The sequence below is a fragment of the Salvia miltiorrhiza genome, chromosome 1 (assembly GCF_028751815.1).
Source record: "Salvia miltiorrhiza cultivar Shanhuang (shh) chromosome 1, IMPLAD_Smil_shh, whole genome shotgun sequence".
In the NCBI taxonomy this organism is placed as follows: Eukaryota; Viridiplantae; Streptophyta; class Magnoliopsida; order Lamiales; family Lamiaceae; genus Salvia; species Salvia miltiorrhiza.
Window position 1 is genome coordinate 8,556,532 of NC_080387.1, and position 14,866 is coordinate 8,571,397.

The window sequence follows — 14,866 nt, forward strand, 5'->3', positions numbered from 1 at the left end:
CAAATGTAATAATCTAGAAACGTTACATTTCACTACTTAACCAAATAACTAAGAATAAAAGTTATGACGAGTTAAAATAAGATTACTTTTCTTCTAATCAATAATTACTTTTAATTTCAAAAATAATTATTTGAGCAAATAGTTAAAAGTAAATGTTGTTATAACAAAAGTAAACATTATTGTGAATAAATGTATTATTCAAAAAAACATTACATTTTATCATATTAATGCTTACTTTTTCTTAAGATATTGTTTACTTTATTAAATAATTAAAAAATATTAACATTATTGATGTAATTTCTCATTTCTTCGCAGAAATCAATTTACAGATCTCCACTATCTTAGCCTGCTAGAAAAATTGCATCAGATTCAATTTTGCAGAAGCCTTAATTTACGTCACACATTATCCCCAAAATTTAACTCAAAAAAATAAAAAATAAATAAATAAGTGAGAATGTCGAAGAAATAGGAGAAAACTAAAATGAGTAACAAAACAAAATCAGAGAAGAAAGGCAGCCATTAATTAGATGAACAACTATCTAATCAACTTCAAGTAGATACCACCTAACCTAATCTACCAAAAATGAAAAATACAAATCCAATTCGCACGAAAAATGTCGGGCCGCTTTCTTCTTCCTCAACCCATTTCCCCTCTTCCAAATTCAAATTATTCAGACCTCCTAACGCCATCCCATCCCCGCCCAACGCAATCCCCTCTCTCCCCAACATCGGCGTCATCGTCATACGCGCCTCCAGGCCGAGAACATCCCCTTCCTACTCCTCGAAGCCTCTGAAACGGCGAGCGGCGAGAGTCGAGAGGCAGCGCGAGAGTTGGGAGAGAAATGAAGGGGACGAGTTTGACTGAGAAAATGAGCCTTTTATATAAGTAGCCCAAATTGAACAATGATAAAAAAAAGCCCAGATTAAAGAAATTATGCAATGATATAAAAAGCCCAGTTACTAGTGGATCGCAGCCCATTTTTCCTCTAGGGTTTGCCCTATTTTAGCATTCTTTTTCTGCTTCTCCCCTCCCGTCCCCTCCCTCTTGTCTACCCCACCCCGTCGGACTCCTCCTGCTGAGCGCGCCGGAATTTCGTGAAAATGGTAAGATTTACGATGAGCTCAATTAACCAGCTGTATTTCCGTTTAATTGTTTTTCATGTAGATGGTTATCTTTATCGGTGGTGGCCTAAGCTTCTTAGACCATTTCTTAACTTTTTAGACTATGGAACACACTCATTGTTTGTTTATTTTAGGTGGAGATTTCATAGGAGTCCATTGTTTAGTTGTTGATATTCAGTTTTGCTTACAATGAAGTTGCTTGTAATTATTTAAGATTTGATTTGAGTAGCTCTGGTTCCGGATTGGAACTATCCTGGCTGGCTTATTGATGGTGTTGGAAACTGGTATCATTTCCACAATTATTTTAGGCATTTACTCGTTTTAGGGCCGGTTCGTCTGGGACATTGTATTTGGAGTTTTTATTTCCTTTATAACTGCTGCCGCTTGTTAAGATTTTTGGCTTTGCAATGATTAAAATATTTAACTTGTAAATTGTATTGCATTTGAATGAATTTAAAACTAGTACGACATTTTTGTTAGCATTCTGAAGTTTGAGTTATTTCCATGTTATTTGAAGCCTTAATCTAGAGTTCACTGGCAGTGGATAAAATGTAACTATGTTTTTACGTTTATTCATAGAGTTGGATATGTCTGGAATTGGATGACTGTCAATGTTTAATTTATGTTATTGTATTTGCTACTTGTAGGTTTTTGTCAAAGCCCAAAAATCGAAAGCTTACTTCAAGCGTTTCCAAGTTAAGTACAAGAGAAGAAGAGGTAAGTAATCAATTATTTGTTTATTTCAAATGATTTTAGGGTTCTTTATTCTTTTTGATTAATTTTTGCATGACGTTTCTCAATGTAGAGGGAAAGACTGACTATCGGGCAAGGATTCGCATGATCAATCAGGATAAGAACAAGTACAACACGCCAAAGTTTCGCTATGTTGTGCGATTTGTATCCTGATGTCTGTAGTGTTTAATTTGTCCCCCTCTAAGATTGGTATCTAGTACTTATAATCTTTGTTTTCTCATGCTTTCTTAGCCCCCACAATTGATTGAGATAGTTGCTATTGGTAATATGTTCATGATATTGTATTGTGATTGTGTTTGTGATCGACCATGTGTGATGTAGTGTTGGCCTTAACATCCTTATTAGACCAATAAGGATATAATTTGCCAGATTTTGTCATCTAGCATCGCTGGTGATCACGTCCTTGCTGCTGCGTATGCGCATGAGCTGCCTCATTATGGCCTAGAAGTTGGGCTAACCAACTATGCTGCGGGTTAGTATGACCTAGAAAAATCTTTTATCTCTTAGTAATAAGAATTCTCTAAAAAGTTAGTTTGTTATAGCTTACTGCACTGGACTTCTTTTGAGTCGTCGTGTCCTGAAGACACTTGAATTGGATGAGGAGTACGAAGGAAATGTGGAGGTAACCTTTTTTATTGATCTTGTCTGTTTGTTTGCATGTGTTTGCTGGTGCAGGGAGTTCCTTTTTAATTACGTGTTACTGAGTTGTACTGCAATGTTGTACTTTCAGGCAACAGGAGAGGACTATTCTGTTGAGCCTGCTGAAAGCAGAAGGCCGTTCCGTGCCCTTTTGGATGTTGGCCTCATCAAAACTACTACTGGAAATCGTGTTTTTGGTGCCCTCAAGGTATTGATCTTAATCTATATACTTTCTGACAATTGTGTATTTGATACTCGTGCAATCTTTTCTGTTGCATGAGATTGCGCCTGTCATACAAGTTTTCTTAAGAATGAGGTGTAAGTGTTGTATTGTCCGGTTCTTGAGCCTAAACAGTTTAATTGGTTGTGTTATAGGGTGCTCTGGATGGTGGACTTGACATCCCGCACAGTGATAAGAGATTTGCTGGATTTAGCAAGGACAGCAAGCAGCTCGATGCCGAAGTGCACCGCAAGTACATTTATGGGGGGCATGTTGCTTCCTACATGCGGGTGTGTCCTTTTTCATTGTTTTTTAATATACTGAGGTTTTTCTCCCTTTTCCTTTGATCAAATTAATTAAACTATTGGATACCTGCAGACTCTGATTGAAGATGAACCTGAGAAGTACCAGTCTCACTTTAGTGAGTACATTAAGAGGGGTATTGAGGCAGATAACATTGAAGAGGTGTACAAGAAGGTTCATGCAGCAATTCGTGCTGACCCAACACCTAAGAAATCTGAAAAGAAGCAGCCAACAGAGCACAAGAGGTAATACCATCTTTTATGCTATTATAGTCGGCAAACCCTTTGTCTGGGAGATAACTAAATTAGTTTCGGCCCCTAGAAACTTTTTAATGGGAAAAAATCAATCTGATTCTTTCCAACTCTATATGGTGCTTACGAAACTGCTGTGCAGGATTTTTGGATCATATTATCGCATTGCCAACTGTAATTCTTTATCACTTGTTGTGCAGGTACAACCTTAAGAAGCTAACTTATGAGGAGAGGAAGAACAAGTTGATTGAGAGGTTAAATGCTTTGAATGCTGCTGCTGGAAATGATGATGATGAGGAGGAGGAGGAAGATGATGAGTGAACCGTCGATGATAGACAGTAGTGTGTGATATCCGGGCAAACTTTTGCTTTGTTGTGGTAATCCGATGGATGCTTCAATTTTCGTAGGGGTATGACAATTTTTTGTTGACAAGATTTCATTACAAGAATTGATCCACTCGTGTCTAGACTGTCAATCATCTGTTCTAGTCTTTTTCTCCAGATGAAAATCTACTAGATGTGGTGAGTTTGAACTCTATCCTTATCAGAGTTCTTAATAATTTTTTCTGGTTATTACGATTTTGCTCTTGCGCTTGTTATTAGTATTTCTATTGTTTTTGTTCTTGAACTACCATATTAAGTGAAATCCTTTGTTACCAATTTCTTCTCTAGAATTCTGTAATTGGGCTAGGTAAATTAATTTACTATTAAGTACTGATAGGACCTAAAGTTTGGTAAATTAATTTACTATTTAGTACTGATAGGGCCTAAATAAATTGATAGTATGTCGCAATAAATTCAAATATTTAAATATTAATAATAAATTATATAAATAAAACTATGTGAGGTTCTAATTTATTATAGTCTCTAATTTATGAAGTTTCTTTTATTATGAATAAGTTAATCTATATCTATATTATATTAAAAATGGAGTTCTCAATTTCAAATTGATTTCAATGGCAATATTGAAAATACTTTTAATAGGAAGGTTAGGAATTAAATAATCCATTCACAATTTCACTATCTATCACTCACATTCTTGCATATCTAATTAAAGTATTTAAGCCCGCTAACTCATGAAAGGTTTATTTACAATTCTATAATCTATAAAAAAAAAGTTTATTTTCTTTTTCTTTAACTTTTTATTTCTTTCTAAAATTATGGAATTCGCTTGATTATAATATTATGCATATCAAATTAAAGATCACGATAAGAGCTTTAATTTGATTATATTTTATGTAAATATTTTATTTGAAATATAAAAGTTATACTCCCTCCGTCCACAAAACAAGTTCACACTTGGTGGTCGGCACGGAAATTAAGAAAGCTGAAAAATGTGGTGTAAAAGTAGTGTAAAAGACTAAAAGGCTAGTGGTAATGTGTTTTGATTTCTTTTACTAATTTTTTCATTAGCTTAAAGGCATTTAACATTAGTTTTTTTTTAAATTTAGTTATAATATTCCTCTATTTAATTTTTTTTCTTTCTTTCTTTCTTTATTCTTTAATTTTCTGGCAATCTTTTTCAATAAAAATCGAAAAAATAAAACTGAAATTCTAATTTATCCAAATACAGGATTTATTTTCATTATTTGTTTATGATTAAACTGAAATTATAAGTCTCGAAATAAATAAGCTGAATTTTTTTTGATTCATTGCACAAATAAAACTGGCAGATTACAATAAAGAAAAGTGGCAGCCTACAATTAGGCCAAAAAGTGGCGCCACTATTTCAACCCTCAACTCCAAAACATTGGAGGGAAATTTAAATGTACAACTACCAACTTGTTTAGTCAATAAATACAAGTGGGAGTTGGGTGAACAGTGAACACATTAATTTCACCCAACTCCTTAAAATGGCAGAAAATAGAGAGTCTTCAAAGCTCACTAATGATGAAAGAAATCAAGTAGCTCAATGGTTGTTGCAACGGAGTTCCAACGACAAACTTCAATACGGCGCAAGCATGGAGGCTGCCACACTCTTCAAAGTGAGTAGGAGGACTATTTGGTGCATATGGAAATCAGTCGCTGCCCAACAAGCACTCGGACAACCTATTCAATTGAAATCAATGAAAAAGGGATCAACACACAATGATAGATATGTGATTGATGCATCAAAGGTAAAGAGTTTAAGTGTGCTACAAAGATCGTCAATTAGAGTCATGGCATGTAATCTTGGGGTTAGTAAGTCACTTGTAGGTGTGTGGGTGAAAGACAAGAAATTAAGAGCACATACCAATGCTATCAAGCCATTTTTAACCCCTCAAAATAAGATATCAAGGCTGCGATGGAGCCTTAGGCAGCTTGGTAGTATAAATAAGGAGGGATTCATCAAGTTTCAAACCATGTTCAACACCATACACATAGACGAGAAGTGGTTTTACTTAACCAAAAGCAAGGATAGATATTACCTTATGCCGGGTGAGGCAGACCCTTATAGAGCTTGTAAATCTAAGAGGTACATACCAAAGATCATGTTTACGAGTGCCATTGCACGACCTATCATAGATTCTCAGGGAAAAGTAATTTTTGATGGGAAGATGGAAATTTTCCCATTCACATACGAAGAGGCAGCTCAAAGAAACTCAAAAAATAGACCAGCGGGGACAATGGAAGTGAAAGCAATACCCAATATCACCCAAAACGTCATAAGGGACTCAATGATCAACAAGGTATGCAATTTTAGTTTATGCTATCAGAATTTAGTTACTAATTCATCACTTAGCCATTTTATATTTAACTCACAAATGATACCCTACTTCAAATCCAAGTGGCCTTCATTTGCAAGCAAGAACATATTTATACAACAAGACAATGCAAAACCACACATTAAGGTTGATGATCTGGAGTTCTTAGCAGTTCCAAGAGCAGATGGATTCAATATCCAACTGCTCTGCCAACCTGCTAACTCTCCAGACACCAATGTTAATGATTTGGGCTTCTTTAGAGCAATTCAAAGTCTCAAAGATCAGAAACCAGCGAATGAGGTAGGGGAACTAATCAAGAATGTGCAAGAAACATACAATGACTACCCTCCACAGAAGATAAATCATGTTTTCCTAACTCTACAGTGCTGCTACCAGGAGATTATGAAAGCCAAAGGAGACAACAACTATAAAATCCCTTACATGAACAAAGAGAGGTTAGAAAGAATTGGGATGCTTCCAGATGCAATTTCAATTTCACAGCAGCTATTCAATGAGAGTATGGAGTTCTTAGAGGGCAACAATCATGCTGACACAACAAATGTAACAGATGGGTTTGAAGAAGATTATCAACAGAACATGACAGACATCCTAGAGGGTCTCACACATGTGAACATCAATTAGGAGATGGGGTGAACATACTTTTGGATATGGTTTACAGAACCAAACACATCTTAGCATGTTTTGAACTTGTTTGGAATGTAAACTTCTTTTATTGTGTTTATGTTTATTATGTTTTGAACCAATCACCCTCAGATAAAATATCATCATAGGGCACAAGGCAGCACACATAAGCCACACAAGGCAGCAAACAAAAGCCACACAGGGCATCAAGCAAACGCTACACAAGGCAGCAAACAAAAGCCACACAAGACAGCAAATAGAAGCAACACAAGACAGCAAGCAAAAGCCGCACAGGGCCACAAATGTAAGCCACACAGGGTCTTAACATAAAGAACAAGACAGCAAACATAAGCAACACAAGGCAGCAAGCAGATGCCACACAGGGCCACATCTCATCACCCTCAGATAAACAATGACATCACCAGCCAAACCAACAAACCCAAAGATAAATAATGGCATCACCAACCAAACCAACAAACCGAAAGACCAAAATAGGCATCACCAGCCAACCAAGAGAAGTTTAGAAGATGGATTCTTCAACAGATCCAGGAGCCGGAGCACTTAGAATAGGAGTTTCGGTCTCCGGCACCATGGATTCAGTGACAGGCGTCAGATCTACGAAGGAATCACTCTCCGGCACCATGGATTCAGTGGCAGGCGTCGGATCTAAGAATGAATCGGTCTCCAGCACCATGGATTCAGAGGCCGGCGTCGGATCTACGAAGGAAGCAGTCTCCGGCACCATGGATTCCGTCTCCATCACCGCCACTGATTCCGGCGCATCGGGCGACAGGAAGCTCGCATAAGATCTGGCAACATCATTCATGGAGGGGAGGACAGTTAAAGCCGCGTTTTCAATCGATTGAAACTCCAAATCCCATGAATAATTGGGAGGAAACATATGAGCATCAGCCATCGGAAGAGAATGGCCGAAGAAGAATCGACGAAGCAGAATCGGTGAAGAAGAAGAAGCGGCAGAGAAGCTAGGGAATTTTAGGGTTTTCGACAATGGCAAATTTATTGCCTATTTAGGGAATAAGTCCATAGGGCCAATTTGGGCCGAAAATGGAAATAAAATTAGGGAGTTAATATAAGTCAGCCCACAATTAATTAATTAAGATTATGGATTAGTGATGTTAAATAAAAATGGGGTGGGTCCAATTGGTAAAAAGTGTTGTAATTTTAAAAGTAAGGGAGGGTAAATATGTCCAAAAAGCAGAGTGTGAACTTGTTTCGTGGACAAAAATTTAGAAGTAAGTGTGAACTTGTTTCGTGGACGGAGGGAGTAATATTTATTTAAAGATTAAAATTTTAAAAAATTCTCTCCTCTCATCTTTTTTTGAATAAATCTATTTTTTTAATTATTTTTTATTTTTAACTCATTCTTTTTTCTTTACATAATATCAATTTTTATTATTGCGATTTTTTTTTTGTTTTTCAATATTCAAATAAAATATATCTAATTAATTAAAGTTTATTTTTATTATATTTATAAATATGATATTGAGTTGATATCAATTTTATATAAATTTAGAAATGTAAAAATATTTTCCGTGCATTGCACGGGGTGTAAATGCTAATATATACTCCATCCGTCCCACGAATCTTGACACATTTCCAAATAAGGTAATAATTAATCAAAAAATAAGGAGTCTTAATTACATTATCTTTCCTACTTTATTATTGTTTGGGATAAATCCAACAACTACGGATAAGGACGTCAGGGTCGTGCGGTGCGATGGGCACTAGCAACCTAAAACATGAACAACGTTAGAACCCTTCTTAGAGCACCGGTAGGGGTGTCGACGGAAGGGCCTCCGATGCTCAAGTCAATAAACAATATTAAGAAACGGTATTGAAATAATTGAAATATAGTAAAGGGAAGAGTAAATCGGATCGATTTGGTCGACGGGGTTGAAAGGCGATTGAGCAATGAGCGAGGGCCGTTGGGCCGTCCCGATTGATCTGATCACCGAAAAATCTAAGGCTGAGAGCGTGGAGGCAGAATAGTGCGAGTGGGGAGAGAAGGTGGAGAGAACGTGTTGGAGTGCGAATGATCGTATCTATTGACCTAATTGATCTTTATTTATACCATGATGGCTTGACGGATAGGGTTTTGCTGACACGTCTCCCTCAACTCCAGTTGTTCCGATATTTGTGGGGTCGACATCCCTTATTAGTTTCTGTCTTCTTCCCCAAGTCGCTGCCCTCTCTAGGGTTTGGGTAGATGAGTCTTAATGACCTTGCATTCGGGATTGACCCTGATGACCTAGCATTTGGGCCATTTTAATTGAAATTAATTTGACCTTTTTAATTGGACCAGCCAATGGGCCACAAATATTTATTCAAATGGGCTATACGAAATTTGCGCATTACAGTTTGTCCCCCACTCTCTAGTTGAAGTTCTTTTTCAAGTAGAGAGTAGAACTATAAGATGCATGAAATTTAGGCATTTAAAATGCCTTCGTAGAGAAAATTAGGCAATAAGGCTAAAAGAGTTGATAGGGTCTGCTGATTCGACTTCTCCTATATTCATATTATTAAAACACAATACCTGATAATGCCCAACAAGCCGAAGAGGTCAGTAAGGTCGATTATTTGGTCATTTTATATTTTTCTTTCTCCCGCAAAAACCATCTCAAGGCAAATAGAAGGAAAATTATATCTGGACAATGGGGTCAATGACCAAGGTGATGGTGTTGATCCCTTGTATTCAACTATGTAATATTTTTTAGTTTTAGTATAAGAACTAAGACATCCATTCGGGGTGATAGGGGTAATAGCCCTTGTGCATAAGAATTTATGACTTGGGCTCATCGGGGCGATAAGGGCAATAACATTTGTGTATCAAAATTATGATTTAGGCATATCGGGGCGATATGGGCAATAGCCCTTCTACATGAAAATTTAGGACTTTGTCACAACGGGGTGATAGGGGCAATACCCCTTGCGCACGAAAATTTAAGACTTGGCCCCATCAGGGCAATAGAGGCAATATCCCTTGTGTATGCAAATTTAGGACTTAGGCCCAACAGGGCGATATGGAAAATAATAACCCTTATGTATGAAAACTTATGACTTTGCCTCATCAGGACAATAGGGGAAATGACTCTTATGTATGAAAATTAATTACTTGGGTCCAACAGGGCGATAGGGGCAATAATAGCCCTTGTGAGTGAAAACTTATAACTTGGCCCCATTAGGGCGATAAGGGCAATGACCATTATTTATGAAAATTTATTACTTGGGCCCAATAGGGCGATATGGGCAATAATAGCCCTTGTGCATGAAAACTTATGACTTGGCCCATTAGGGCGATAGGGGGAATGACCCTTATGTATGAAAATTTATTACTTGGGCTCAACAGGGCAATAGGGGCAACAATAGCCCTTGCGCATGAAAACTTATGACTTTGCCCCATCAGGGCGATAGGGGCAATGGTCCTTATGTATGAAAATTTAGGACTTGGCCTAATCAGTGCAATAAGGGTAATGACCCTTGTGTATGAAAATTTATTATTTGGGTCTATCGGGGCGATAGGGGCAATAACCCTTATGTGTGAAAATTTAAGAATTGGACACAATAGGGCGATAAGGGCAATAACCCTTGTACATGAACATTTAAGATTTTGGTCCATTAGGGCGATATGGGCAATAGCCTTTATGAGTGAAAATTTAAGAACTGGACCCAACAGGGCGATAAGGGCAATAACCCTTGTAGATGAACATTTAGGATTTGGGTCCATCAGGGCGATAGGGGCAATAGCCCTTATGTGTGAAAATTTAAGAACTGGACCCGACAGGGCGATAAGGGCAATAATCCTTGTACATGAACATTTAGGATTTGAGTCCATCAGGGCGATAGGGGCAATAGCCCTTATGTGTGAAAATTTAAGAACTGGACCCAATATGGTGATAAGGATAATAACCCTTGTACATGAATATTTAGGATTTGGGTCCATCAGGGCGATAGGGGAAATAACCATTATGTATGAAAATTTAATAATTAGATCCAACAGGGCGATAAGGGCAATAACCCTTGTGCATAATAAATTAAGACTTGGCCCCATGGGGCAATAGATCTTGTAGATAAAAATTTAGGAATTGGTCCCAATAGGACGATAGGGGTGATAACTCTTGTGCATAAAAAAATTGAAACTTGGCCCCTTCGGGGCGATAGATTCAATGATTTTCATGTATGAAACTTAAGAGTACCGCCTGATAAAGGCTACTAGGTTGTTGCTCAAATGTAAATTAACAGTCAACAACAATTTTTAATAGGGGCAACTTGATATACTTGCTTAACATATATCAACTAATATAAGGGCAATAGGGATAACATAGCCAATACTTTAAATGTATGATAAAACATGATAAGCCCCAATAGGGGTGACTTGGTTGATATATTTCAAATATGGAAAGTAAAAGTTAAGCCCCATTTGGGCGATACGGTCAATAATAATCACAATATCTATTGTAGTGTAAAGGTCAAGCATGATTTTATAAAATTAAAGATGATGTTGGGCAATAGAGTCGTACCTGTTTATGTGAGTGAATTGCCCCTGCATGAATGTTTCCTTGTTACACTTTACACTACTTGATTAGGTCGGGGCGGTCTTTGTTCTCACGTAGCCTCAATCCTTGCTACTTTAGGGGCTTTGATTATTATGTAATGTGAACGGGAAGGATCAATCGGGTCATCAAGTAGGATCCAAGATTTGGTTGATGAAGATGAAGATTACTAAATAGAATTGCCTACTAGTGTGGAGATCAGGGCATGGCAAAGATGGCGATGGTGGTGATTGAACTAACTGTAGTTGAAACTTTGTTGAACTCTTTTTATGTGATAGTAAGTAAGATCTTTAGAACTTGATATTATATATCATTTCCCCCTAGTTTGAGTCTAGACCCTTTTGGCTAGGCTTAAACTTGATGTTTGTAAGACATGACTTTTTTGTATTTTTGGTCTGATTAGGGGGTTCACCCTTTGATACTCTATCGAATATGTGTCTAAATTCCGTGAATTGAAAATTTCAAACCTTTGATAATTTGACATTTGGTTGACTTGAACTGTGATCCAAGATTTTTCCTAAGCGTTGAAACCCGCGTGATGTGTACTTAAATTTGTTCCCTGTTAAGGGAAAAATGGTTGGTTGATGGGGTGGGGGGATGCGCTCCTTAGAGTTGCCTACACACCCTTAAGAGGGATCAAGCCCGAATATAGTTCTGACCTGCGTAGAAAGGTCAGTAATACGTGGTAGATGATATAGGTCTCAGAAGACCTTATTGAAATAAAGTGAAATTTGAGAGTAAAGGGTCAAGCGCGGTACTGCTTGAGATGTATAATGTTCCAACTGTTGTTGATTTCACGCCCATCTCTTGCTTGTAGCCTGTAGGCTCCGTGTCAGATCATCTTGGTGACGGAATAGGGTCCTTCCCAATTCGGGGCTAGCTTGCCAGCCCCTGCCTCCTTGGTATTTTGGAACACCTTGCGAAGAATACAATCGCCCGGTTTGAAGGTTCGAGTGCGAGTGTTCTTGTTGTAATGTCAGATAATATTTTGCTGGTATGAGGCTATTATTATGTTCGCCTTGTTCCTCTTCTCGTCGAGTAAGTCGAGCTTATGGCATATGGTTTCATGGTTATCATGGTATGTGGTCAATTCATACCTAGCAGTATGCACTTCGCTCTCCATTGGGATGACTGCTTTCATTCCATAAGCGAGGGAGAAGGGAGTTTCCCCTATTGAGGTTCTCGTGATCGTCCGGTAAGACCATAGGACGCCGGGTAGTTCATTTGTCCATTTCCCTTTTGCTTTCTCCAATATTTTCTTAAGTGTGTTCATGATGGTCTTGTTGGATGATTCAACTTGTCCATTCAAAGGTTTTTGATTTTCTAAGAGTGTTGAAGAATGGGTGACACCGCTCTAAGGATTTTGAAATGAACTGGCCCAACGCGGCTATATCCTCCCGGTTAATTTCTATACGTCCTTTACGCATATTGGGGACTGAATCTTCATGATGGAGTCGGTTTGAGCTGGGTTGGCCTCTATGCCCCTTTGGGTGACCATGTAACCTAAAACTTTTCCTGCATTAACACCAAAAGAACATTTAGCAGGGTTAAACTTCATATTATATTCCCTGAGAATCTTTAAGGTTTGGTTGAGATGGTCGATGTGGTTCTTAGCTTGAATTGATTTGACGAGCATATCGTCGATGTAGACCTCCATCGTCTGCCCTATTAAGTTTGTAAACATTTTGTTGGCCAGGCGTTGATATGTTACTCCTGTATTTTTCAACCCGAATGGCATGAAGATGAAGCAATAAAGTCCCATATTGGTCATGAAGGTTGTCTTCTCCTCGTCATCAGGGTGCATTCGTATATGGTGGTACCCTGAGTAAGCATCCATGAAGCTCAGGTGGGAAGACCCTCTGCATGTTGTATTGGTTTTCCTCCCACTTAATATGTGCCCAAGCTTGGATCAGCACGTCCTGTCGCGGCCCGATTTCTAGCCAGTGATAGCGTAGAACGAGTATCATGCGACTAAATAGTAAATAGGATCGACTTACCCACATAATCAACTATAGTTACCTTTTAGGTCATTGCTGACCACATATGTGAGTATTTGAATGAAAATGACTCATGGGGTTAATAAGAACCCGAAATCGATCAGGGCGTTGCGTTTGAATTAGCGGAAGCGTTTGGATCTGGGTGAGAGCGTTCAGTCAGGCGAGTAGCTCTTGGTTTTGTTTTTCCAACAACAACCGACTCTCCCTTTCCTGGGCCATCTGGTCCATTATGGCATTGAGATTGGCGCCTACCTCCACTTGGGCCAACAACTCAGTTTGTGAGGGAGCATCGGTCATGTCGCGTGTGTCGTTTGGGGTACTCATGGTAGAGCTCAATGAGTGTTCGTTGGGAATGCTTGATTGCTAGGGCCCCACGGTGGGCGCCAAATTGTTGGAGATAAATCCAACAACTACGGATAAGGACGTCAGGGTCGTCCGGTACGATGGACACTAGCAACCTGAAACACGAACAACGTTAGGGCCCTTCTTAGAGCACCGGTGGCAGTGTCGACGGAAGGGCCTCCGACTCTCAAGTCAGTAAACAATATTAAGAAACCGTATTGAAATAATTGAAATATAGAAAAAGAAAGAGTAAATCGGGTCGATTTGGTCGATGGGGTTGAAGGGCGATTGAGCAATGAGCGAGGGCCGTTGGGGTCATCCCGGTTGATCTGGTCACCGAAAAACCTAAGGCTAAGAGCGTGGAGGCAGAATAGTGCGAGTAGGGAGAGAAGGTGGAGAGAACGTGTTGGAGTGCGAATGATTGTATCTATTGACCTAATTGGTCTTTATCTATACCATGATGGCTTGACGGCTAGGGTTTTGCTGACATGTCTCCCTCAACTCCAGTTGTTCCGATATTTGTGGGGTCGACATCCCTGATTAGTTTCTATCTTCTTCCCCAAGTCGATGTCCTCTCTAGGGTTTGGGTCGATGAGTATTAATGACCTTGCATTCGGGATTGACCCTGATGACCTAGCATTTGGGCTATTCTAATTGAAATTAATTTGACCTTTTTAATTGGACCAACTAATGGGCCACAAATATTTATTCAAATGGGCTATACGAAATTTGCGCACTACAATCACTTTATTATCTTCTCTCTCCTACTTTATTACTTTTATACTTTGTTACCTACACACTTAAAACACTAATCTATAACTCTTTAATTCCCGTGCCGAAACCAAACGTGTTAAGATTCGTGGGACGAAGGGAGTATAAAAGAAGAAGTAAATGTCAATAAATTTAATTTGAAGGGTAATTTTAGAGTTGAGAAAAACACATAATCTACTTACTACTTTAACGCCAAAGTGCCGAAATATCAGTGAAAAAGAAAAAAAAAACCGACAATCAAGTTTATTTAATACTTTTTTTTTACTTGGGAGAGTTGGGGAGGGGGAGCAGTGGGGTTTGAACTCGGGACCTCACTATTCATACACAAGAGGTCGCAACGCTTGGTTGGGGACCAGTTTATTTAATACTTATAATGATATTTTGAAGGCCTATTTTTTCTTGTGCCGGTGATGTTATACTCCATATCATATGATAATGTGGCTGACGAATGCCAAAATGTAAATTTAACTCCATTCATTTTTTAAAAAAATGAAAAATTCTTTTCAGCCCTGCTCGGGTGCATTTTTAGCCCCGCCAGGTCACTTCTCGGCACTGGCTTTTCAGCCCTGTTC

The 14,866-nt window shown here is 38.5% G+C and overlaps 2 protein-coding genes across 2 annotated transcripts; both read left to right on the forward strand.

Annotated features, from left to right (window-relative positions):
- The first annotated feature begins 420 nt into the window (after positions 1 to 420).
- On the forward strand, positions 421 to 3,863 carry LOC131006505 (60S ribosomal protein L5-like). The gene is made up of 9 exons (XM_057933655.1): positions 421 to 1,104; positions 1,770 to 1,839; positions 1,928 to 2,019; positions 2,221 to 2,347; positions 2,418 to 2,497; positions 2,606 to 2,722; positions 2,890 to 3,024; positions 3,113 to 3,282; positions 3,489 to 3,863. The coding sequence occupies exons 1-9, from the start codon at positions 1,102 to 1,104 to the stop codon at positions 3,607 to 3,609; spliced, it is 915 nt and encodes a 304-aa protein (XP_057789638.1). The 5' UTR covers positions 421 to 1,101; the 3' UTR covers positions 3,610 to 3,863.
- Positions 3,864 to 5,140: 1,277 nt separating this feature from the next.
- LOC131014673 (uncharacterized) lies at positions 5,141 to 6,613 on the forward strand. Its single transcript, XM_057942748.1, has one exon. The coding sequence runs from the start codon at positions 5,141 to 5,143 to the stop codon at positions 6,611 to 6,613; it is 1,473 nt and encodes a 490-aa protein (XP_057798731.1).
- Positions 6,614 to 14,866: the final 8,253 nt, after the last annotated feature.

What these genes read in the sequence shown, in the direction of transcription:
- LOC131006505 (XM_057933655.1), top strand. An exon ending in TAAGTACAAGAGAAGAAGAG is followed by an intron (nt 1,840 to 1,927) that starts GTAAGTAATCAA and finishes TTCTCAATGTAG; the next exon opens with AGGGAAAGACTGACTATCGG. An exon ending in TTCGCTATGTTGTGCGATTT is followed by an intron (nt 2,020 to 2,220) that starts GTATCCTGATGT and finishes CATCCTTATTAG; the next exon opens with ACCAATAAGGATATAATTTG.
- LOC131014673 (XM_057942748.1), top strand. Translation starts at nt 5,141, where the DNA reads ATGGCAGAAAATAGAGAGTCTTCAAAGCTCACTAATGATGAAAGAAAT.